This window comes from Harpia harpyja, chromosome Z (assembly GCF_026419915.1).
Source record: "Harpia harpyja isolate bHarHar1 chromosome Z, bHarHar1 primary haplotype, whole genome shotgun sequence".
Classification (NCBI taxonomy): Eukaryota; Metazoa; Chordata; class Aves; order Accipitriformes; family Accipitridae; genus Harpia; species Harpia harpyja.
In genome coordinates this window covers 13,656,566-13,681,041 of record NC_068969.1, presented here as the reverse complement: position 1 = coordinate 13,681,041, position 24,476 = coordinate 13,656,566, and the positions used below count along the sequence as shown (strand labels likewise).

At 46.3% G+C, this 24,476-nt stretch overlaps 1 protein-coding gene across 3 annotated transcripts in view; it reads left to right on the top strand.

The window, feature by feature from the left end:
- GRIP2 (glutamate receptor interacting protein 2) overlaps positions 1 to 24,476 on the top strand; it is a 294,431-nt gene that overhangs the window by 228,118 nt on the left and 41,837 nt on the right. For all 3 annotated transcript variants that reach the window (XM_052777589.1, XM_052777590.1, XM_052777591.1), the window contains exons 2-10: positions 3,251 to 3,331; positions 6,544 to 6,679; positions 7,486 to 7,631; positions 10,470 to 10,556; positions 10,852 to 10,927; positions 11,486 to 11,631; positions 18,566 to 18,713; positions 19,432 to 19,601; positions 23,597 to 23,722. In XM_052777589.1, coding sequence (XP_052633549.1) covers positions 3,251 to 3,331; positions 6,544 to 6,679; positions 7,486 to 7,631; positions 10,470 to 10,556; positions 10,852 to 10,927; positions 11,486 to 11,631; positions 18,566 to 18,713; positions 19,432 to 19,601; positions 23,597 to 23,722 — 1,116 coding nt within the window. The remainder of the gene's footprint in view (positions 1 to 3,250; positions 3,332 to 6,543; positions 6,680 to 7,485; positions 7,632 to 10,469; positions 10,557 to 10,851; positions 10,928 to 11,485; positions 11,632 to 18,565; positions 18,714 to 19,431; positions 19,602 to 23,596; positions 23,723 to 24,476) is intronic.

Below are 24,476 nucleotides of genomic sequence, written 5' to 3'. Positions count from 1 at the left end.
CAAAGTACCACCCCCCCCCCCCCCAAAAAAAAAAAAGCTCAGAAAAAAGTGACTCCATTAATACCAGCTTGAGTGGCAGAGCAGGAAATCGGCTGAAAATGAACAAAGAGCCAAGCGGCAGGGATGCTAATGCAAGCAAATGCCAATTCACACTTCGGCAGGCGGTGTGTGGCAGCTTGTTTTCCTGTTCAAACATTTTAGCCAGATAATGAGCAAAAAACCCAAGCATTTTTCACATAATCAACTGAGTTTGGAAGGGAGAAGCAATAGAGGAAGGGGAGCCGTGGTGCTAATTATTTGCCGGCTGATATGGCTGTCAACGAAGCAGCACAGGACTGTGCGGGGGGTGCGTTGCTAATTGGTGGCAGCGGCTGTAGCTCAGGTCGCTGCTTTTGGCCGCTTGGCTGGTGGTGGCAGCTGTTGTTAATGCACGGGCAACCTGGTTGCTTGCTGAAATGGAAGCCAAGGCACGTTTGCCAACAGCTGTTGGGGTAGGGAGGGTAACCGTTAGCGAACTGGGGTTTCATATCAATATTGGTTGGGGTTGCGATGGGGAAATGAAGCGCAGAAGGGCGCTGGTGGCTGTCTGGTCCAGGGTGGTGTGTTTATGTGAAGCAGATGGTTGACTGCTTTACTTTGCCAGCAGATTATGGAGTTGGCTTTGAACCATCTTGCGTGGTTTCCCAGGAATGCAGGGATCCCGTCCGCAGCAGAATGTTGCTGCCTTGAGCATGTTACCTGGGGTCAGGGCTGGCAGCAATGCTCTCACATGGAAGGAGGCTGCATGCTGGGGTGGTCCTCACCATCCACAGTGTCCTGTGTGACCGAAGGCACACTGATGCTCCAGTGGCGTTGAGAGGCTCCAGTCCTGGATGTCCCAGGGTATTTTGCAGGTGCCTTTTGCAGTGCTGAAAAAGCAACCTCATGCTGGGTATCCTGAGCTGCTGTTTCGGGGTTCCTCTCCCAACGTGCTGCTGCATTTGGGAAAGAAGTAAAGGGAGGTTGTAGCTGCTGGGCTGAGTGGTGTGGGCAGGGAGTAGTTGGTTCAGCATCGTCCTGCTTCTGCCCCGGGAAATGCCACCTTGCTTTGTACTCCAAAACCATCCCTGTTGTCTGACTCTGCAGTTCTGCAAGGCATGGGGTGACAGAGAAAGAGTAAAGCAGGATATTAGGAAAAACCTTCTGGAGGGAGGAATTAAGATAAACATGGCCAGCTGTGCCAGAGATTGAAAGATCTGAATCTTTATCACTATCAAACAGCTACTGAAGAATAGATGGCATGGGGCTTTGCTTTTTTTTTTTTTTAAAACATTGGATGCTGGAGTTAAACTGTCCCAAGTAAATTAAACTTTTGAGAGTCATTAAGCCCAGAACCTTGACCCTGGCCTCCCCATCACCCAAAGAACCATTGCTATTAAAAATGCAAATTTCATTTTCAAGCCTTCTGCTCTCAGAGTTGATGCTAGGCTGTACCGACACCTATCTGACATCAATGGCTCACGTTGGTGCTTGCTGTAATTCTCTAGCCAAGTGCTGCTGCTTTCACTGTCAGCATTGAGTAATGCTGCAAGATCTCCATGGTCAGGATAGTGCTGTTTTATCCTATCTATTCTTCCCCTTATTTTTTGAAAGGCAGAGCTTCATTCCCCTGTTTCACAGAGGTCCTGGATGCTTGGGTATCAAGGTTCAATGTGTTTTGGCAGCAATGGCTTGGCATAGCTTGGTGATGGTCTAGTGCCAAGTGCTAGTTCTTGCTTCATTAGAGATCTTCAGTTTAGTGGTGATGGAAAAGCATTCAAAGTGATGCAAGAGAAGAGTCCAGGGTCTGGATATCTACATTGTCCCTCTATGGGCTGCAAAATTTGGGCTGAAAAACTAAGTGGTGTTTATTTTTCAACTGAAAATTTTTATGCTTGAAAATGCAGATTTGAGTCAGCCAAAACTTGTCACTGAGTTTTGTCAACTTGTGAAGTTACTTCAGCTGGGGCAAAGAGAATTAAAACTAGATAATTTTTTTTTTTCTTTTCTGGAAATTACTTTAGGTGGAACCTTATTTCATTTTACTTTTAAAAAATGTTCAAGCCCTTGAGCAAAATTCCCCTTCTAGTAGTTAAGCGTAACCCACATGATTCAATTTACACCATCATTTTTCTCTTTGTGGGCAAAGTGGGCTGCCAGAAAACTGAGCATTGGTTTTGATTTTTCTGTGTATAGACCACTATCTGGAATGGGGCTGAACAAAAATTGTCATTCCCTTTGTATGCAGCAAGACAAAAACTTCTCTGTAACTTATATTTAAGTTACTTAAGAGCTATGGACAGGAATAAATGGATATGGTTTTCAGTAACGCGTATTTATACTATCATGTACAACTTCTAAACCTTCACAGCTATTGAAAATTGGGAAGGGCAATCCAGGAATATGGTCACTGAGAATGGGAGTTATGTGATACTATATGGTTACTAGAAATTATTGATTGAAAAAGTGCCGGCTTTTTAGGAAATGCCATAAAAATTGACATTTTAGATGGATGGCAATTAAATCTGTAGAAGCGTGCTCCCTTCTCCACAAATAACCTCTATGCCATATAGGAGTCTTCCTAAAGGAGAATACAAAGATATTTAAATACTTTAAATTTAAATCTCAACTTATGCTGGATGGTGCATTTACAGTGCATAATACTATTTTCTCTTTCCTCTGACTTTTTCTTCAAATCACTTAAGAGAAGGTGCTCTCTATATTGTACAGAGGCTGGAACAGCAGCAGGAAAATGTGACTTTGAAATAATGGGATCTATAAGAATAGGCAATTTCGTTCAAGTATAGTGATTTAGTGCCCTGTTAGTGTCCTGATGTATAACTCCATTTTCAAAGACCATAAGTTTCTTCACAAGCATAATGACAGGCTTAAAACTTGTGAGACTAATGCCACAGCTTTCTCTGTCCTCAGCTGTTCCACATAATTACAGGAGTAAGGGAATTTTGTTGTCTCCTAATGGATTAGCTCCAAGAGGAATAAATCAGATAATGTTATTGCCTTCTTGTTTCTTTCCCTCCCTCTCTAAAAAGCAAGATAGCCCATATGGCGCAGTGCAAAGCTAGGACTGGTAGTGTTTTTTCTTGCCTACAGTCTGTGAAACGGATGCGATCCCAATTCTGGTGTCACCAGGACAAACATTTTAAAGTGCTCTGGCTTTGTTCTTTGTTGCTTTTGGTACTAATTTCAGCTTCTGTGTTTGCTCTGCTCACAGACGATGGCCCTTACTCGAAGGGGAGCAAGGATTCTGGTGGGATGGACGCAGCCCTTGTCTCCAGGAGGCAAAGCATCCCAGGTAAAGGAGGCGATCAGCTCCTGTTCCAAAACATCAGGGCATCCATTACACTTTACCTGGCTACCCCTAAAATGGGTAAAACACCCCAAAACACCCATTTTGGTCCATCTCTCAGCAAGGCTTTTGCTGGAGGGCAGAAATGGATGGTAGTAACTCATCTCAGTGAGTGGTATGTTACTGGTGCAATCACAGTCTGGTGTAGAGCTGTTTATGGTGGTTACAGGGAGCTGGGAAAGGACTGGTTCCTGTGCTGGGCTGACACCCAGAAAGAGGAAAACAGCAGCAAAGGAGAGAGGGAAGAAGCACTGCCACATCTGAGCTCACTGGGCGGGGAGGGAGACGAGCAGTGTCTGGCAAGCTTCGTATTTCCCACGTGTGACTAAGTTTGTTTTGATATTTAGTCAAAACAAACAGAAACACCCCCAGGGGCTGAAGAGGGAGTGGAGAAACAGTAGTACATTTGCCTCTGTTGGTGCTGGGCTTTGTCTGCCAGCGGCATACCAGCAGGTTTGGATGGGTTGCTCTAGAAAACTCATCGTCTTCCTAATAAAGCCCAGGGCTTGATTTTGACTTCTGACCGTTAATGACCCAGTCACAGGTTTGGCTTAGAGTGTTGTAGGGGATGGGGAGGAAACGGGGTACTTTTGCTATTGCTTCATCATTCAGCATTTTTTCTGGGGGATATTCTGCATTCTCTGGGGGTTTCTGCAACACGTTGCCACTGTACCACAGCCCTGATGGAGAGCGGCTGACTCCCCGCTCACAAGAGCCAGTACGTCCAATACCCCCAGCTCAAGACATCTCAACGGGCAGGGCAAAATTCAGGTGTGCTCTTCCTGCCCTGGGATGCTCTGAGCAGCAAAATCCAAGCATATATGCCAATAGAAGAAATCCAAGACTACTCTCATATGGCACTTAAACACTACGTCTTGAAGGACCAGATCCTGCTTAACCAGCTCACTTTTACATCTGTGTGTGTCTGTGATAGTGGCAGTAGATTTATAGAGGCATTGGTCAAAATCCCTTATTGCTTATCTTGATAGATTGACCTCAGGGACTTGCCTTTTTTCAGAGCAGTGATTTCTCCTTGAACCCATAACAATAGGTAATTGCACTCTGGGAGTTCTCATTTTAAACACTTATCAAGGATCAAAATTAAACCCCATTGAAGAGCTAATAATCTCCCCTTGCGGCACCATCTGTGTTGATCAGTTATGTCTGTAGTTGAGAGGAAATTTGCAGGATAGTGCCGGATGGTGTTCCTTCCAGCACGGCGGGGAGCCCCCACAAAGTTTCTGGCAGCCCCTGGGATCTTAGGTTGGTGAATTGAAAACTAAGCTACTGTAGTTGGCAAGGGATCAAAACCGAGTTTAAAGAGCAGAACCATTATGAACCTGACGTTTTACAACAAGCTGCCAGTGCCACGTTAAATGGGTGCCCAGCAGTGCCTAAACGCCTTCCAGACTGGCGCTAGATTGCTCACATTAATCAAGTGCACAGATTATTCTTGGAAGTGCTTTATAAAATAGGTAGTGCATGCAGGACTCGAAGGGAGGTGCAATTTCTGGTGTCACAGTGGCATTACACAAGGAGCAAAGTGCTAGTGATGAGGCACCACAGTGCCAAATGACACCGTGTTTTCTCCCAGTGAAAGAGGATGGAGGGGTGAAGCCCTGCACCAGCATGGATCTTCTGTGTCAATGTTATTTAAGAGACCCTGCCTTGCTCTGGAAATCATAGTGTGCAAGAAGTTTCAAATGTTCCCTCTCCAAATACAGCGTCTCATTTAAGCCTGGTGGGGTTTGCTGTGAAAACAAACTCCTGGGCCATTTGTGGAGTTGGTTTTAGTCCACAGCTGTGGGACTGCTGTTTTCTGTGCGCTGCCAATGCCCGTCACCACATTCTCCTGCAAGGCCTTGGAGAAAGGTGCCCTGTGGGAGGGAGACTGTTTTCCTCCTGTAAAGTTGTGGGAGATTTCAGTACACCAGAGACAGTGGAGGTGGATGGATCAGGTTGTAGACAAATTCTGCAAAAGCTTCTTAGAAGAGGCTCTGGCAAGGCATGAAAGTCATCTGATTTGCCCCAGGGCTAGTCCTTGTTTGAGCAAAGAGTGCGAGTGCCGTCATGTGGGTTAATGTCGAGCTGCCTTTTGCCGACTCCGCAGAGCTCTTGGTCTTTCCTTGGGCCGGCGCTGGCTCTCCTGCTAACTTACTCCCCTCCTCCATCCAGAAGTTGGAATAGTTTAGGGACCCTGTTTCTGTAAAACCCAGACATGAGCTGTAATGGGATCAAAGCTGGGATCAGGTCGGGCTTATATATAGGTGCTGGACAAACAAGAGTGTCATCTTGGACTAAAGGAAGGTAAAATGTATGCTGCCTGCAGCAAACAAAGAAGTAGTACTGGTGCAGCAGCCATGGGGTGTGCATCCCCTAAACCTGACCCTGCCATATGTATTATGGCTTGCAGTGCATGTGGAACCAGTTATGTTGTAAAAGTGACTCATGTCTTCAATTCCAGCTGTAGATGAGGTGGGTAATATGGAGAAGTTTGACTTAGACCAGGTGCAGACGGGTGGGGAAACTGCTGTGAATGAATGAAGGTCATGCCTCTCTCTCCTTCCCCTGCTGATGGCAGGATCCCATCCCCTCTCTTTATGTTCTTTATCTCCCAACTGTATTGATGTCTTGTGATTTTTTTTTAATCACAATATTTTAAGAACCACCCTGTTCTGTTCATCCAGGCAGCTACTGCAGGTCCACAGCATCCTCCTACATGGTAACTGTGACTGCCTGACACGTAGCCCTCCTAACACCTTCCCCACTCCATAACAAACCTAGTTCCTGAGGTAGTCTCCCTGGACCATTGCAGAGATCCCATCAGCCTGGTTTTGAGTCGTTCCACTGCCTCCAGCACCAGCACCTTGAAACACAAGGTTTTTATTCTCTCACAAGCCCTCACTCCTCTGCCTTGTCCTGCTTGGTCCTGCCTGCCAGACCTGCATGCAGACATTTTCCCTCCACTGCTGTGGGTCCTCCAGGACACCCTTCTGTTTCACAACTTAATTTTAAATAGACTGAAGCTTTCTCTTCATGCTAATTGTACAAGTCATCCCAGGTCTGCTCTCCCACCACCTGTAGGAGAAGGGTGTCCTTGGGATTGGGAGGAATGTGCCTTCCACTGAAATGTTTTGTCTTTATTCCTGATCTTTCAGAGGAGTTCAGAGGGGTCACCATCGTGGAGCTGATTAAGAAGGAAGGAAGTACCCTTGGGTTAACCATTTCAGGTGGCACAGACAAAGATGGAAAGCCAAGAGTCTCCAATCTGAGGCCGGGAGGACTGGCTGCAAGGTGAGAAAAGGAAATGGGGTGCAGAGAGCACAGTAATACTGGAGAGGAATAGCTGCATGTTCTAGCTACTGAATGAATATAGTTGTAATTAAAATAGTTGGCACCTGACTCCCTTTTTTCAAGTGCCCCAGAATGCAAAGTTGTTGCTTCAGTAAGTAGAACGTCTTCTATTGTGAGTTATTTCCCATGCTCTGTGCAATTTTGCTCTGAAATTTTGTATAGGGATATTTGGGATTCTGTGAAATTAGGCAGCCTTGTCAGGAGAGCTGCGTGGTACAATACATCTTGATCAAGTTAAGTGGTTTAATATTGTATCTGTTCTGAATACTGAGTGTGTAAGTAATGTTATTTGCTCAGAAAAGGAACAGGAAAAAGAAAGGCTCCAAGAAGCAGAGAAAGGGAAGGAGTAATTGAACAAGTTTGCAGAAAACAGGCAAAAGGAAAGATGTTTTCTTTTTCCCTGCTGGATTTTTTTTTTCAGACAGCTCTTGGTGTGCTTCTCTGACTGATTGCTCTACACGAATGGGAACTGAGCAACAAAAAGAGAGGTTGTGAACACGTAGACCGCGATTGTTGCTACATGTACACATCTGAATGCTTGCCACTGGGAAAGACAGATGGCTTCGATTTTAGCACTTCCCTCTGGTAGCAGGCACATGCAATCACACAGCTAAGATCAGCCCAGCTTTGGTGGCTTGTTCAGAAAGTCCTCCAGTGACCAAAGGTTCGCCAGGCACGTCCAGGCTGAGTGTAGCAGAGACTTTGTGCTACCACTGCTTTTTTTTTTTTTTTTCCTTTATTTGCAGAAGTGACCAGCTGAACGTCGGAGATTACATCAAGTCAGTGAATGGCATTAACCTGACCAAGCTGCGGCATGACGAGATCATAAGCCTGCTGAAAAACGTGGGCGAAAGGGTAGTGCTGGAAGTAGAGTACGAGCTTCCGCCAGCCGGTGGGTGCATCTCTGATAACGCTACTCTCTTTTCTTGGCTGCTTTTTGTCCTGGGGTACAGCTGGGCTTGCTTGTGCATTAGCCGTCATGGCCAAGGCAGTATCCAGGGGCATTTTGACGTTCTGCCTTCATCTGTTTGCAGCGCCGCGGTGGATGCTGCAGAGCTGTGTGCAGTCAGAGCAGAGCGCTTTTTCCAGCACAGTGGGTGCCTGTTCATGCACACCGGCGGGAGATGGCTGATTAGGTCTGTCTTGCCTTGGAGTGACTCGGTTGCACAGGCCAATCTGCCTCCTGATGCTGCTTCAGCTTGTTTTTCTTTTTCCCTTTTGGAGTGTGGCTACAGGAGTTTTTATTCAGTCTTAAGCATGTATTGCCAGATCCTCTTTTCTGAACTGTGGCAAGTGCTGTTATTCCTCAAGATGCTTTGAAATGTTACGTGTTTTCAGAAAGGACGCTGAAACAATCTGCTTTCCAGCTAAGGGGCCCTGGCAGAAGCTGGCAAGCCCAACTCACATTAACAGGGCTTGTGTCCTGATGTGGGAGACTATGTGCTCTTGCCCTCATTTGTTTGTTCTGATTAAAACAAATTCCTCAATACAGTTTCTCATCACCGTCTTTCCATTGTGAAATGATCTCCCCAGTTATTACTCATTCAGTTACCCAGATCAATCAGAGGATGATTGGGCAGAAGAAATAGAACAACTAAAAATAAGACGACAGGAGAAACAAAACTAATGAAATCTAAACATTTTGTGCCAGAAAGGAAGCTATCTTACACTTCCTAGCTTTGCTATAGCTGCTGCCTTTACATGAAAAGTATTGAATATATAAATGACCATATAAAGCCCTAAGAAAAAATATATAACCTGAATTAGCTGAACCTCTATCCATTATCCCCCTCTGTTCTGCTGTAAACGTTAGTTAGCTTTTGCATACAACCCTAGTAAACCAAACTGTGTCTCAAGTTTTCCATGTTCTCATGCACACTAGAGATGACAACTCTTAACCTTTTTCCCTAGCTGTGAGTCTGGCTGTCAGGAATCTGATAAGCTGTACTTACTAGCTAAGCAGCAGTGCCAATACTGCATGGCTCAATCAATAGCAGCAATGCAAAATGTCCTCACCTCTGAATGAGCAGGAAGAGCACACTGAAATAGTGACTTCTCTCCAGTGAGATTATTGATGCTGTTTATGACTAATCCAAACAAAGAGGCACTGCAAAATACAGGGACTTGTCAATTATTGCCTTGCTCCAGTTCATTGTGGGCTTTTATCTGCGGTGAGGGTTTGTTATTGCTGTGTGCGCCTGCCTCTTTCTCTTTCTTTCTCTTTCCCTGGGCAAAGAGCAGAAATATAGTGCAATTCAATAACTTGTGCTTGTGGGTTTGAATTTTTGTCCCCACTTTGTAATTTCCTGCTTTGGAAGAGACCTTGCAAATCCAAGTCTAGTTTTCAGGCCACTGTGTCATATCATCTCTTTCATAAATAAACCAAACCCTGCGTTAACACTAGGTTAGGTTTCCCCGCTCCCCATGGTCTTATGAAAGGCTGTTGCAGAACTTCATGCTTGGATGCTTAGACAGAAATTGGATGGTTTCCGAACTCGTTTGTGGATGCTTTATACCCTTTTCTTGACGTGTGAGTATCACCCCTTAGCTGGGAGCCTTCCTGTGCCTTGAGCTTTTCCCTTCTGCAGTATTTCCAGGCTGTGTCCCTGTTAGCAGACTGCACACGGCAGCAGGAGCAAAGCGGCTGCGTGGGGGACAGTGTTTTGGGCATTTATTTGGCTTCACTGTATCCTGGTCCCCAGGGCTGCTGGCCTGCAAGGTGGTACCATGCTGCCACTGTACATTTTTGAGGTTAGTTTAAGGGTTAGTTTAACCCTAATTGGGTGCAGGTTGCTAGCCCTCAGGGTGCTTGGCAGTGAGGACCAATGTGGTCAGTGAGGACGGGGGGAGATTTGCTTCAAAAACCCCCTCCTGAGCCAAGGGGAAACGCTAGTGCAGACGTGCCTAGGGGAGCCTTCAGCTCCAATCTGCCAGGTTGAAGACAAGCTCTTAGTCTTTATTCTGATTATCCTTGTGGCCATTCATTGCCCTTGGTTTGAAGATTAGGAATTGATCTTTTCAGAGTGGAGCAGGTTGAAATGCCATGTGGAGTTCTGGTTGGAGAAGACTAGGAAATTGTCCCATATTTACTGCAGCAGTTCAATAAATCATTAAATAGCAGGGGATGGCAAGGGACAGAAACAGTTTCTTTCTTTTTTTCTTTACTTTTCTACATTAAATAGTACTGTATATTTAACATAAAATTACTGAATTGCCCCTAGGATCAGTTTAAAGGATTCACTTAATCTTTTTTTAAAGTCAAAATATGAGAGGTAAGAGAAAAAAACCCCAACCTTTTGCACTGAGGATTTGGGATTTTCATTTTCTTTAAGGTCAGCCGGTGACTTGATTCCGTACTCTGCTGCTGGTTTTTTTTAATAAGTTTCCATCTGCAGCAGAAGCTTCTGGCTTTTGAGTAATGCTGAACGCATTAAAGCCAGTTGATAAACGAGATGGTTTTACTTGAATGTCAGAGTATTAACCAAGACAAATTTGAAGGGAGATGCACAACGCTGAGCTGGTGAAATCATCCTAAAACACGATGGTTGGCTCTGAGAAAGGTTCACGCGTCCAGGTTGGGCTCTTTTTGCCTCCAAACAGGGAAGCTACAATATGGGTATTGGGCTAGACTTTCATTCCAATGCCATTTGGATGAGTTTTGGTATTGTTTTGCAGGGTGGTGTGGAAAAGGTTTATCTGGTAGTAACTGGGTCTTCCTTTCTTCCTTTAGTGCCAGAGAGCAGTGCTGGCATTATTCCCAAGACCATCGAGGTGTCCCTCTACAAGGAAGGCAACAGCTTTGGCTTCGTGCTGAGAGGTTAGTAGCTTCACCAGTGAAAAACAAAGAGGGCACAAGCACTGGCAGAGGTCATTTGGGAAGAGGGAAGAGAAAAGTAAGAAGATGAATGTCCTAAACCTCAGCTGAGAAGTGAAAGCATGTCCTGGAGAGCATCCTGTGCAGCCTTCAAGGACTGCCAGCTGCCTAATCCAGGGCAGTCTTTTTCCTTTCAGGCTGTGTCAGCTGTTACGTGATAAATGTCTCTCCTTTCTCAGCACTCTCATTCAGACTTTCAAACCTCCAGTGACTTACGGCTTTCCCGGTTTGATTACAGGGGGAGCCCATGAAGACTGGCACAAGTCCAGACCGCTGGTGCTCACCTACGTGAGGCCGGGTGGCCCAGCAGACAGGTAATGCTCGTGTTGCACCTCCAACATTTTCTTTCACAAGACAGCCTGGCAGTTCTCACCATGCTCTTGGATGTGTATCCTTCTTGTCCTCCTTGCTGGTGCCTCCCCAAGGCTTCTCATGCTGGTGGTGTGGAACGACACGGGTGGTGTGGGACCTGTGGTGTGTGGGGAGGATGGCTCCGGTGCTCATAGGCTGACCCACATGTAGATGTTATAAGCAGAACCTCCTCTTCCAGAGGCAGCCACTTAATTAAGCTTGTGCAAATGAATAGCTGATGCTGTGTAAGAAAGCAGGAGGCAGTCTATCTCGTCTCATGCCGCTAATTTAATATGATGGGCCTCGTACTATAAATAACCCAAACTATTGTCCCAAGGAGTGTTCAATTCCTGCAGGATCAAAGTAATTGACTTTTATATATATAGACACACACAAACACCCACTCAATATGTAAATGTATTAAATATATATATATAAAAATATATATAGAAAAGATATCTAAATATAAACAAACACATATACATATAACAAAAACCCCTTTTGCCTGTGGCTTCCTACAGGGAAGGGTCCTTGAAAATTGGGGACAGGCTGCTGAGCGTTGACGGGATCCCTCTGCACAGCATGACCCACGCTGATGCTATCAACATCCTGCGGCAGTGCAGCCAGGAGGCACTCTTCCAGATCGAATATGATGTGACTATCATGGGTAAGGCCAAGATGGTTGTGGTGGCATTTTCTCTGACTGCCTGGAAAGTATGTGAGACTAGACACAGTAACTAAGGTACTTGGTTTCAGTGGAAAAACTGCTGAGCAATGCGCTGCCAACGTGGGTGTAGGGGGTAGAGTTCAAAGCTGGCTTAGTTGAATGCATTTGAAATGCCCTTATCAAATGACGTGTCTTGACGGGAATGATGACTGGTTTTAGAGGAGGGGGAAAAAAGGGATTTTCTAACGTAGGCAAGGAGGGCATAGGAGAAGTCGGAGTTAAAGGGGGCTGGAGCGCTCTGCCAGCACTGCAAATACTGCTATTCAATGTGTGCAGGGGAGTGCGCAGCAAGCAGGCAGAGACTTGATGTGGCTGTGGCTTCGGTTCTGAATTTTGACCCTGCTTAATTCTGGAGCTATTCCCTTTCTTAGAAACGTTAGTTCAGATCTGCTTCTGAAATAAATGAGGGGTGATCAACTGATTGACCCCAAATAAGAGAGAATTTACTGGAGGGGCAGAGGATGGGTATTTCTAAAGAGCGTTCTACAGAGTAGATATGAAGTTTGAGGGTTTAGAGGGTTGGTGGTTTTTTTTTTTCATTTGATTTTCAGTTTCAAGCCCTGGGAAAGGGCTTATTATTAGCTACTGTAAAGTCATTTTGAGCTGGCTTTGTGACACACAGCTGTTACTGCAGGGAGTGTCGTTAATGAGTCTAAGGTTACCACAGAGTCTGAAGCTGTGTTGGTTCTGGAAGCTCATTGAGCTGTGTGTTAGATTTTGATGTTGCATATACATCTCCAGAGGGGTTTCTGCCTCCACTGGAGCCCCAGGCTGGACTAGGTCGGAGTCTTTTCCACAAATCTTGCAAACCAGTCCAGCATGTCTAAGCCTAGGTAGGATCCAGTGAGGAATAGGAGTCCGTAATATCAGGTTGTTTTGTGATTTGTCAGTGAGGAGGGAAATGAAAAGGATCTGCAGCTGAGAGAGTTTAATACCACACCACCCCCAAGGAAAGAGAGCTGAGAACGCCAGAACTCGCTTCACGCAATGTGCAAGAGTGTTGTACCAGGATAAGGGAGCTACTCGTGCCAGCCCAGAGGGCTTTCTGCTTCCTTTTGATCTTCTTCCCCCAAGCTTTCCCCCCTTCCTTTCAGCAGAAACTCCACAAGCGTGGACATAGAGGGTCTCTCACGGGGGTGGAGGCTGCCAGGACCTGGGCAGCCATGTGCCACACAGACACCTACTCCACTGGGAGAGTTGGAAGGAAAACCTGATGCCTCGGCAGTTGCCTGCACGCTGCCTGGCTTCTGCTGTGCTACAGGAGCAGCTTCTCTTTAGAAATCGGCTGGTATTCATGAAAAAGAGGAAACACTTAAAAGATGGAAAACAGAAACAACCCAAACCCTATTTTCTACCTTTCTGTACGATTGTGATTGTGGTAACTCTGCAGCGGTCAGTAAGGGGTGTCCGTTCCTCTCCTCACGGGCTGGCTGGGCTGGCAGCTCTGCCCTGGGAGGGGACAGGCAGAGTTAAGGAGGGATTTTGCACAGAGCTGTCAAGTCTGAACAATAGCAAACAATTAATGGTGCGTGGGAAATGGGCTTTTGGGGGGTTTTGTTGTTTGTACGGTCCCCTGGTGCCTATGTTGCAGAAAGTTGATTGTTTTAAAACCTGACTTGGAGCAAAAATAGCCATGAAGGTGTCTTGGTATTTCTTCTTGAGTAACTCTCCCACCTAAAACTGTTAGGGTTGAGTGAACACAGAGCAACAGCAGGGTTTTATGCAGTGATTCTCCACCTTGTGTTGCTATACAGTGGACCACAACCAGATACTTCCCAAGATGTAAAACCAGCCCCCTTCTTAGATAATTTCTGCATAGAGAGTGCTTCTCCCCAACCCTGTAAAGGGGTATACTTGCCCTGCTTTCTTTTAAGGCAAGATGATGCAGAACGTGTAGCTTAAAACAATCTCTGCAGACAGTTTTGCCAGGCAACAGCTAATAACTGCAATGGGAGACGAGTGTATCATCCCCAAATCAGAACTATTACAGACATTCTCTTTACCAGCCACAGGAAGATGATGAGGGAAGGGAAGAGCAGGTGTTGGAAGTAGTGTAGGGATGTTATTAGCCTGAAGGGAGCACTCTTAATTCCCATTTTGAAAACTTGGCGAAGGGGCTGGGGGGACACGTGGCCATACAGTTCACTTGATTCATTATAAGAGCTGGAGACACCACCATGAAGTGGTGCTTGGCCTGTTCATCCCCAGGGAAAATAAAAGTTTTTACACTGCACTAGCTCTCTGCTGCAGCTCTACACGCTGGGGTGGTGTGGGCTGACCCTCGAGGAGGGAAAGCTGTGTTACCACATCTGTCCTTGGTGAGAGACCAAGGCTGCTGCGGGGGAGTGTTGAATCATGGCGTTCCCCAGCTGGCTTCATGGTTTTCCAGCCAAAATTGTGCACTGAGGATGAGCTGCAAGGGGCCAGCCCTGCTCTCGGTGCAAGGGACAGGGCAGCTGCTTTCCATTGCCACTGAGCATCTCCTGGCTGTCGGGCTTTCACCGGGGAGCCCAGCATAGGATGGGGCCATGGCAGGCTTTTAATCAAATGGGCTGAGATTTCTCAAGGCCACCAAAGGAATTAAATTAATCTGCCATTTCCATTTAAAAGGACTGCGAACTGGGGAGGCACCTCCCTTGGGCATTGGGAAAATCTCTGCCTTTTGCTGATGCCAGATAAACGTTGCAACGAACAGTTGCTTTCCTGTGGCAACACTCTATTTCATCGGCCTTTTCAAAGGGGGGAAAAAGAAAAAAAAAAAACCAGCAAATAAACTGATCAGCCAGAAACCGGTGGCATTTGAATAGTTACTCTGTAAATAAGCTGTGTGTGCCATGACACGAGGCACTGGGATGCAAGCCTTTAGGGTTGACTCATGGAGGGGGGAAGCTCTCTGCCAGAGATGACGAATGAGCAAAGCAATTTGCTGTGTCCTTGTCCTCCGCTCCCTTCCCCTGGCTGCCCCTCCGCCCATTCATTTTTAGGCTGAAGATTTTTAGGCCTGTGGGGCTCTCCTGCTGATGGATTGCAGGGCTGGTAGCGTCCCACAAACGGGTGACTGCTCGGCATCTGCTGAGTGGTGGCAGTGGGTAGGGCCTGAAGAGGGGCCCATGAAGTCAAATGCTTCCATGTGCCTGTGAAGCTGGAGGGATCACAAGCTGCTGGGCTGTGTCAGGAAGGGGGCAGCTCCCTGGTTTACTTCTTCTAGGAGGTTTTGGTTTATTTTATTTGCATTTGCAAGGGGGGTGCTTTTTGCTTTTTCCTTTTTCTTTCTCCCTTTTCCTTTCTCCTTTTTCCTTTCTCTTTTTTCCTTTCTCCTTTCCCCTTTTCCCTCCTCTCCCCCAAAGTGCATTACAGCAGGGAAAAAATCATCCCTACCGGCACACCTCACTTATTCCCCAGGCAAGTGCTCATAACATTTTCCACCCTGGTTACAAAAGCCAACCCTCCTTAGGGAGGTGAGCAAAGCCAGGTGAGGCTCAAGGAAACCTAGTGCAAGAAGGAAAAAACCCCACAGTATTTCCTCCAAAATAAGCTGCTGAGAGAAAGGTCCTTAAGAAAACACTTGTCATCCCCCAGCTTTGAGTGGTGGGGTAACCAGCTCTCCTGTACCTTCAGCACTGGTGTGTCTGACTACCTGGAGCAGGCTCTGTTTCCCTTGTATCTGTCGTGATAATGGTGAGTACCCCTCAAGCATACGGGTATGAGCAGGTTTTGCACAGCCCTTTGTGTCCTCCTGGGGTGAGCCAGGTGGACAGAGCAATGGGATTTGCTGTACTTGAGCAAGTTTTGGTAGGCTTTCCTCCTGTTTTGGTGGAGGAGGTTAGAGGGTTGATTAGACCTGTAGTGAGTCACCTGGTGGCTGCTGATTTTCCACCTGAACATTTTGAAATGGCTAGAATTTGGGTTTGGAAGGAAAAATACGGGCAGGATTTGGGGGCAGATGTTAACTGATTCAGGCTAGAGCTGCTGATACTGAATTTTAACAGGGTACTATCGAATTCATTTATCCTATTAATTTAGTCAATGTCACCTAAAAAGAGCAGATGTCTTCAAAAAGGTGGAGGGCTTAAGGGTTTATTTGGTTACTAAAACTATTGTTTATGAAGATGGATGAAGATTCCCCCCAGCAATGTTAGGAGATGTAAAATTATTCATTCAGCAAAGGGGAATGGGACTTCTGGACCCTGTCTGACTATCCACTAAACAAGCATGTATTTTTGGACAAGTTGTGTGACAGCTGTGCCTCAGTTTCCCAATCTGTAAAATGGTACCATGCTTCTGTGGGAAGCACAATTCATTGCTTGCAAAACACTTTCAAACCCTTACATGAAAATCTGCACAGCCATGCAAGGCAGTGTATGTATAAGGGTTTTTCTGTTCCTTGGTAACAAAACCCTAGAGAAATTATGCAAGCTGCTGTATCCATATTAAACTTGGTGTCACTGGCCTCAGTGATCCTTGTTCTGCAACAGTGTGATTTTTGGTCCTCAGTACATGCTGAGCAGCATTTGAGTTAAATATCTCGTGAATGCTGAGCCTCCAGAACAACTGCATAGACTCTCTTGGCTTGCAAGAAAGGATCTTGCTTTAAGTAAGGTGAGATTTGCTGTGAAATGCAGAAGAGCTGTGGATGTCTTTTCCACAGATGCTGGGTGAGGTTGCACCTGTGCGTGATGGTGCAGAAACACCTTGTGGTGCCAAAGCAGCAATGCCAATTGACTCCCTACAGTAAGGTTATTGCACGGCCTGCCCTGGCCTCTCCGAGTTTCTTTTTAAAGTACCTTGGGTGTAATAGCCCCATGTTAATCGTGCCTCACAAACATTGCTAAATTGCAGACTCCTGACCTTTGATTTGAGCCAAATCTTTCCCTAGAATACTTAATAGATGCTTGTGGTATTTCCTCAACACATACCTCTATAAAACGGATTTGGAGCAATTCTCATCTATGCCACTGGAGATGAGAATTAAAAGGGACAGTGGGGTGGCCCATGCTGTGTGCGGTAGGAGAAGGGACTGTGGGCTGGAGACAGGACTGTGATTTCCTACAGTCTTATTCATCACCTAGGTCCTGGCATGGGAGTAGGTACCCAAAGCTCGCTCTTCTCACCATCATGCTGAGACCTCTCTGCAAAACACTTGGCAAAGCCGAGAAGCTTGGATGCTGGGTAAAACTGAGAGGAGTAGGTATTTTCTTTGCAAAGAAAGGTCTACAACTCCAGCAAGGTTTTTTCATGATTTTTTTTTTCCCTGTCTCCTTCCCTTCAGCTGGAGGAATATAAGTCTGTGTCCCTCTTCAGAGGATATGTGCTAGACACACAGGCTGCAAAACCAACGTATAGCTGGTGTTTGCTGTTGGAAGAGATCCTCAGTCTCTTCGTGCGTCCTTTGCTAACAAAGGCTTACGTGCACCTTCTGCAGACTTTAGCTGGGCACTTTGTGCATCTTTTGATTGAACTGGGACTGTGCTTTTTGCCAGGGCCTGCAGATCTCCCCAGTGGTCCTTTTCAACAGAGAATAAACAATGCTTTATTTGACTCCTGCATAACCTTTAACATGGCTCATTCCTCCTCCTTCCTCCCCTGGGAAAAAGGGCACTGTGAGTAGACCAGAACCTGAACATCCCCTGGCTGATCCCCAGGGGAAATTTCCAAGGGAAATTTCTGTCTCCAGAGACTCAGCATCTTCAACAAATCTCAGGAAAGACCTCGCTGCGGCTTAGCTTCTGAGATCTGCATTAATGCTCCTGTTTATCAGAGAGCAAGAATGAGCCATGCATCAAGTTTTGGAGCCAAGTGGCATCAGCATTTTTAGTGGAGCATAGCCTTGGAAGAGAAAAGCCTTACTATGAATAATTAAGGGCTGAGGAGGCATCAAGCTCTCAGAGGGCTCTGCTGGCCTTTCCTTCAAAGTGGATGACTGGGTTTCCATGAAGTGCTTTTGTGGGGGGTCGAAATACACATGGGGTGCTGGTTGTGGGGTGTCTGGTGGTGATAACACGTTCTTGAATCCAGCCTCTTTATGATGGCTTTAGGTAATGTGGAAGCAAATGTGTGTAATAGAGGTGGAGGGAATTTCTGTCTAATCAGCCAGAGACACAAGCTTTCTTTTTCCTCCCCCTTCCTCTGAAGAGATGAATAGGTATGGTGCAGGCTTATGCTAACAGGTGCAATTTTGTAGGAGTTTCATCATCTCACTTACAGCACCTATTAAGCTTATTGCAGAAATGCATCTTTTAAACATGAGTTACCCCTGTATTGTCTGATGGGAGAGAGGAGGCTTTTGTAAGCATGTGGGTAGGTAGCATTGTGTCTCTGATCCCACTGTCACACTAGAGGAGCTGAAACGAGCAGTTGAGGTGATATTTTGAAGCTGGTACTGAAGCATACAGGAGTTGACTGACTTGTGTGCAGGTTATCAGCACACAAGACTTCTGAGTGCTTCAGAAAGTGGGATCCTGTTTCTTTGTGCCTTTTTTGTTTGTTTGGGAAGAAGCCTATAACAGTGATGTCCTTCTGATCTTCCTTTTTTGTGCTTTAATACTGTTGATGTGACTGCTGCACAGCCTTTGAGCAATCTCTTCCTCGATCTTGCTATTTAACCCCAAGAAAACGGGGGGGGGGGGGGGAAGGGCAGGTTCCATGAGTGAATTGTAGTATCTCTTCACTTCATTATCATATATATTTTGTACAGAAACAATTTGCTTCTTGAGTTTACTTCTTTGTTAAGTTACCACATGATACAGATGGTAGGATGTCCAAACTACGGGTTTGCTGATACACGTGGCAAGTCAGCACTATTGGCCAACCCGTTGCATTTAGAAATGGAAAAGGCTGTACGAGAAGTGTCTTCAGATGCTCTCTTGTTTTGCAGATACTGTAGCAAATGCTTCAGGTCCTTTACTAGTTGAAATAGCAAAGACTCCGGGCTCTACACTAGGAATCACACTGACAACAACCACGCACCGGAACAAGCAGGTCATTGTCATCGACAAGATCAAGCCAGCCAGCGTGGTGGACAGGTACAGATCTGAACAGACTGCTCCTAGCTCTGTTTTACCTTTCCCTGCTGCTTTTTTGTCCCTTTGTTAGTTATATACCATTCTTCCCTGCCTTGCCTTGAAATGGCCATGTCCACATGTTCTTAGCACTAAGCGTGCTAAAAATATCTGACCCAACACCAGTGGACACTCCTCACCAGGAATGAATGTAACTCAGTGCATGTGAAAACTGAGCTCTGTTTTAAAAACCTCAGATCTGACTGCCCTGGAGCTGTGGAATGGCAAAAACCTATTCTGGAAACTTCTGGCTAGAGCCTTTTCCTGATGGGCAAGTCAGCTAATCACCCTTTACATGGGGATGCAGGACAGACTGTTATGCAGCCCTAGCTGTGGTTAGTTCTGTTGCTGAGCTGAACTGCTGGCTCATAGGACTTAACTACGCTTGCTGGATGAGCCCTCAGCCATCCAGACTAGCTATGAGTGGGCACTATTAAAAACTTAAAAGATCTTTCCCAAGCCACCAGCAGCACTGATTCAAGTATGAACCATCTTAGTTGGTATTTTGGGCAACACTTGAACCTAAGGTTCAAATTGGAAGTAAAAAAATGAGATATGAAAAAAAATTCACATGAATTCCAACAATAATTCACAGTTGGATTTTATATGTGTTTGCTCCCAGCTGTAAGGACATGGATTTAGGCTATGTGTATAATTATGTCTCTTGCTGTTTCCTTTGCAGATGTGGTGCGTTGCATGTTGGTGACCATATTCTCTCCATTGATGGCACAAGCACAGAGCACTGCTCCTTATTAGAGGCAACTCAGCTTTTAGCTGCCACTTCGGAAAATGTCAAGCTAGAGATATTACCTGTTCACCAAAGCAGGCTGCCTTTGAAGCCTCCAGAAACAGGTGTGTCCTCTGTGCAAACACTGTTGGTTGCCCTCAAAACTTACTTGAGGTCCCTGCTGGGGTTCTTGCTGCTTTTGAATGCTGGTAACAGACTCCAAAGAGAGACATCTGTGGAGGGGAAAAAAAAAAAAAAAGATGTTTTGATGAAATGCATGTGATTAGATGACGTTCTTCAAGGATGTGAATAGGAAAAAAAGGTAACATCTGTGCTTGAATGGGGAAATTGGAGTTGGGAATCCCAGGGTTTTGCAGTGCTGAGTGCTGTGCAATCCGCTTCCTTAGTACCTCAGATAAGAGACTTTAATGGAGAGGGAGGAAAACAAACTTGGTGCTGGCAAATGTCTTTCTAAGCTCGGTTTTCATTTGCTGATGCCTAGTAAGGCTTTGTAAAGGACATGTCAGTAGCTAGGCAAGGTCCTGCTGGACTTCCTTAGGAAACAAAGCTGTAACATATGTGTTCATCTTCTAGACGAGCTTGTTTGAATGGCAGCTGGGGGTAGAATGAATGCATCTGTAGCTGCTGCTTTCCACCACCCCCACCAAAGAAATATTGGGGAAAAAAATTCTGGCTCCAGTGAAATCAAGCCCCAAATGCCTGTAAACGTCGTTAGGAATTCACCCTGGTGAGGATCCTTGTTGGCCACCTTTAGTTTCTCCTTCCGTTGAAAGGCTGACTGAGGCTTTCATATAAACTTCATTGTGAACATAGCCTCAGTACTAGCAGATTTGTTGCAACTCTGGCCTGCAGTTTTGTTACAGTCTGTACTGGTGGTCTTGTAATTCAGGTGTTTCAGGCGTGACTGTTCAGTACCAGCCCCTTTTGCAACCATTTTCAATCACTTGTCTCTCAGGGACATGCATTTTAATAATATTGGTGCACAGCAGCCCTGGGCACAGCTCTTCTTTCCATTCTCTTCTACGGCAGTTTGGGGAAAGGAGGTAAATGTCTGTGTTGTCTTCTTTACAATGATGCAGTGAAACATAAAATCTAATAACATCTTTATGTCTAGAAATAAATCTCTTACGCGACCAGTCCAATTTGTGCAGAATTAAAGCAGTTTAACGAAGGGGATGGATGTCCTGACCTTTGTGCCCAAGAAAAAATGGAAAGCTATAATCCTTTTTCAATGGCTGTTAAAAAGAACTATTCTCCTCCTCCCATTAGTGCCCTGGTCCTAATCTTCTTTCAGAATATATGCATTCAGCAGCAGCTCAGGAGAAGGAGGATCTGTGGAAGGACAGCTTGGTGTGTTCAGAGCCTTCTTACCCAAACCTCCATACATCAGATCAGTTTGCTGTGGCAGAAATACAGAACACAAACTTGGGAGAATAATTACAACACATGAATATGAAAAATGAGGGATATAACAATTGTTCCCATTTTTGATTACACTCTTTTAACACGTGAGGGATCATAGGGAAGGATGCTGCTCATCCACATGGCTGTTAGGAGGCAGAGGTGTGTGGTAGGGACCAGTGCTTGGGCTTGAACATTCACCAGTGCTGGTGGAGGTGGTGGGGAGAGGAAGGAGAGCACTTTGGGCAAGAGGAGCAGCTCACAAAGCAGTGCTCCTTGGTGGTGTAGCCAGCCACGGCACCGTGCAGCCCATGGTGAGCAGCCGAGGAACAGCAGCAAAGTTGACAAACTGCCTTTGGACCTGGGAGAGACTCTGCCTTCTGCTCCAGATGCCGAGTGCCAGCACCACAGGCTGCTTTTTCTGAGTTCAGGGAAACAAACAGGGGCTGTAGGGAAAAATGGGCCATGCAAAAGCAAACTGTTGTGGTTGGCGAGAGAGTGAAGCCCAGGGAAAGCAGCTGAGGAGAGGAGACCACGCAGACACATATCCCTGTTCAGCACTTGGATTACTGAGTCCTTCCAGTGTGTGCCTGCATAGGGCTTGTCGTTCTATTTTTTAAAAGTGGCTTCTTGTGCAATGAAAATCCAGTTATTGAGGAGGTGGAGAGGGATCTGAAGCTGCAGCGGCCATGCAAAAATAGTCTAATGCTGAAGCACGGGATTTGTCAAACTGAGTTTGCTTTCTCTGTGGCTCTGGGGGCATTTGGAGAGTTTGTGGGAGGATTACGCCCTGCTCACAAGATCAACGGGAGTGGATGCTGCCCAGGAGCAGTGCTGGGATGGATGGGTTTCCTCAGGCAGAGATGATGTGCGAAATCTTGGGGAAGGGTGTTGTAGGTTTTTATCACAGAATTGTCCAAAATCTCTTCTCTTCCCCAGTGCACTGACAGCTGAGTTTCAAAGGCATTTTTTTCTGTTGTCAGATATGAGCTAAAAATTTATAGACAAATGGGAGAGTTTTAATTACTGTAAATGGATTAGATGATTTTTTTATATATGCCCATCAGCTCTGTCCCTCATGGACAAAGTGTTTAATTTTATTAAGAACTTTCCTTTTTGTCTAGCTATAGCTACATTTATTAATTTGATTTTTGTTTTTGAAAGCTGCCTGGCTCTGAATTTACTTTTGAATCCACAAAATAGAAACCCCAGAGCTGGAAGTGCATTTTGTAAGAGCTTGATAGACTAAGCGCTAAACTCACTAAATGTTTACCAAAGACTAAATATAATCACTATATTGGTTGGAAAACCTGACCTAAATGATTTGATGCCTGTGATGCACGCACACAAAATGGATTTCCACCGTTAAAGGCACTAACCACATGACCTTTAGATGAGATCTCTGGGTGGACTCACTAAATAAACTGAGTCCCTGTCCCAGGTTTGCGCTCTCAGAAAGCTCTGGTAGTACCAGTGCTGGCGGCGTTTCTGCCTACTTGGAGGACACAGAGCCTGGAGGAGATCTCACCCTGGGAAGGCAGTTGCCAGCCAGTGAAAGCGGTTGTGAGGTTAAGAGCTCTGGGATAACTCGTGGCTGCAGTGATGCTCTGCTGTGGGATGCTGTTCATGCTTAGCTGAATAAAACAGATGCTTGCAATCTTGCTCGTTAGCCAGAAATTCCTCTCAGAAGAAAATAGATCTAGACAGCATGGTGCAGAGATTTGGGAGAAAAAACCCAGTGCTGTTGGGCAAGGAAAACCAAACTGACCCTGCGCTGCCCAGGGGCAAAAGGAGCGTCAGTGAGAACAGACAAGGGACCCGTGCCTGGGGGGTGTTTGAGGCACTTCAGAGGAGACTTGTGGCATTGTGACTTGATGTCGCAAAGCCACATTTCCTGGGACAAGGGATTTCCAGATGATGGATGTCACGCTGCAACAGATTTCTGCCAACATGTGCTAGGCTGGGGTTAGGGTTGAAGCTAAAGTAGTTGTGTGCCCTTGAACGGAGTCTGCCATTTTGGTGCCATGTTTTACTTTACTGCTTGCCACAGCGTTGGCATCTTTTCCTGTGTCAGTGGCCCTCTGTAATTGCCTTTAAGCAGCAATGTATAAAATCCTTTTGTTCTGGTGAGCTGGAGGTGGCCCTCCGCTACTCCTCTCTTTCTCCATACGTGCATTCCCAGCCAAGAGCAGCCGCTAAACAACCAAATGCTGAAGTCAAGCGGAGTGCTCAAAGCAGTCCTTGGCACGGGCGGAAGGCGTTGAGCCTTGTCCCCGGGAGGGCAGCTCTGGCAGCAAGGTGGGAAAACCACAGGGAGGTTTCCCCAGTGCTGTCGGATAATGCTGATGGCCTCTGCGGGAAACTCATGGCTGGAGGGACCTTCTGCACGTCGCACAACTGTCTGCAAATGCTAATGACATCTGTGTGCTGCCAGCACAGCTTAGTCAGGCCGTAGGCTCAGGATGCGGTTTTTTATGGGGAAGGGGGGGATTTCTGCCACTTTGTATCAAGTGTCATGAAGTTACATGGGGCTGCGTCTTTGCTGTTGGTACTTGACACACTGTGGTTGGGTCCTGACTTGTTCAGAGCAGGTATGAGGCTCTTTTCTACAATCTCCTGGCTTATGCTTCTTACCTTTTCTTTCTCTCGTTTCTCCCTGCCTGCCTGCGGTGATTTCTGCTCCCCTGGGTGGCATCAGTCAAGGTGCAGAAGAGTGACCACCACCACTGCTGGGACCCCTGTGTCAACTACTGTCACACTCACCACCCCGGGCACTGCAAGACACCCACCTGGAACCAGACGTCTGGACAGGATTACTGCAAATGTAACCTCAGAGCATGGCATTGCCCCCATCCCTGCACGTGTTCATTCATGTTGTGCCCCTCCATTTCCTTAATACCCAACTCCGTAGCCTGGCTTGTCACTCGTTTCATCCTCGGTCACTTGGGTCTGTTTCCACAGGTCCAGTGCTGAGGTACAAAATCAGTATCTGCAGCCCAGTATACACAGATCTAGTAATTGCAGCGAGAGCAGTGTGCTGGGCAGACCCATCCTCTAACCCCACACCCCAGCGCCTGGTTTCACCTGGCAAAAATGAGCTGCTGTGGGACAAGAAGGGCATCTCTGGTGACGTGTAGGAACGTGATATGACAACGCATCCAGCTCAGCCCTGGTGGCACACAGCATGTTAGCAGCAGGATTATGGCTGCTTCAAAATCTGTAAACTCACCTCTTGCAGGAAGCAGGCTCTGTGCAGCCCCAGGTTTCTTGTCTTATGGCAGTAAGATAGGGAGGAGGAAACATTGCCTTGTGTCTGAACTGTGGGAAGCAAACAGGGCAGCCCAATTGCCCAGAAGCTCAAGTTCAAGCTGTGGTTTCTCTTTGTATGTATTTAAGGTTCATTAGTGCCATCGTGCCAACCTGCTGTTGACTGCCCTGCATCCGTGGTGCATTTCTCACCTAGTGGCCTGGATGTTGCAGTGACAGGCAGCCCAGTCACTGGAGTCACTGCACATCAGAAAGCGATGTCCATCTGGAGTCCAAGCCCACTCTCACAGCTCTCCTGGAGCTGCAAGCCC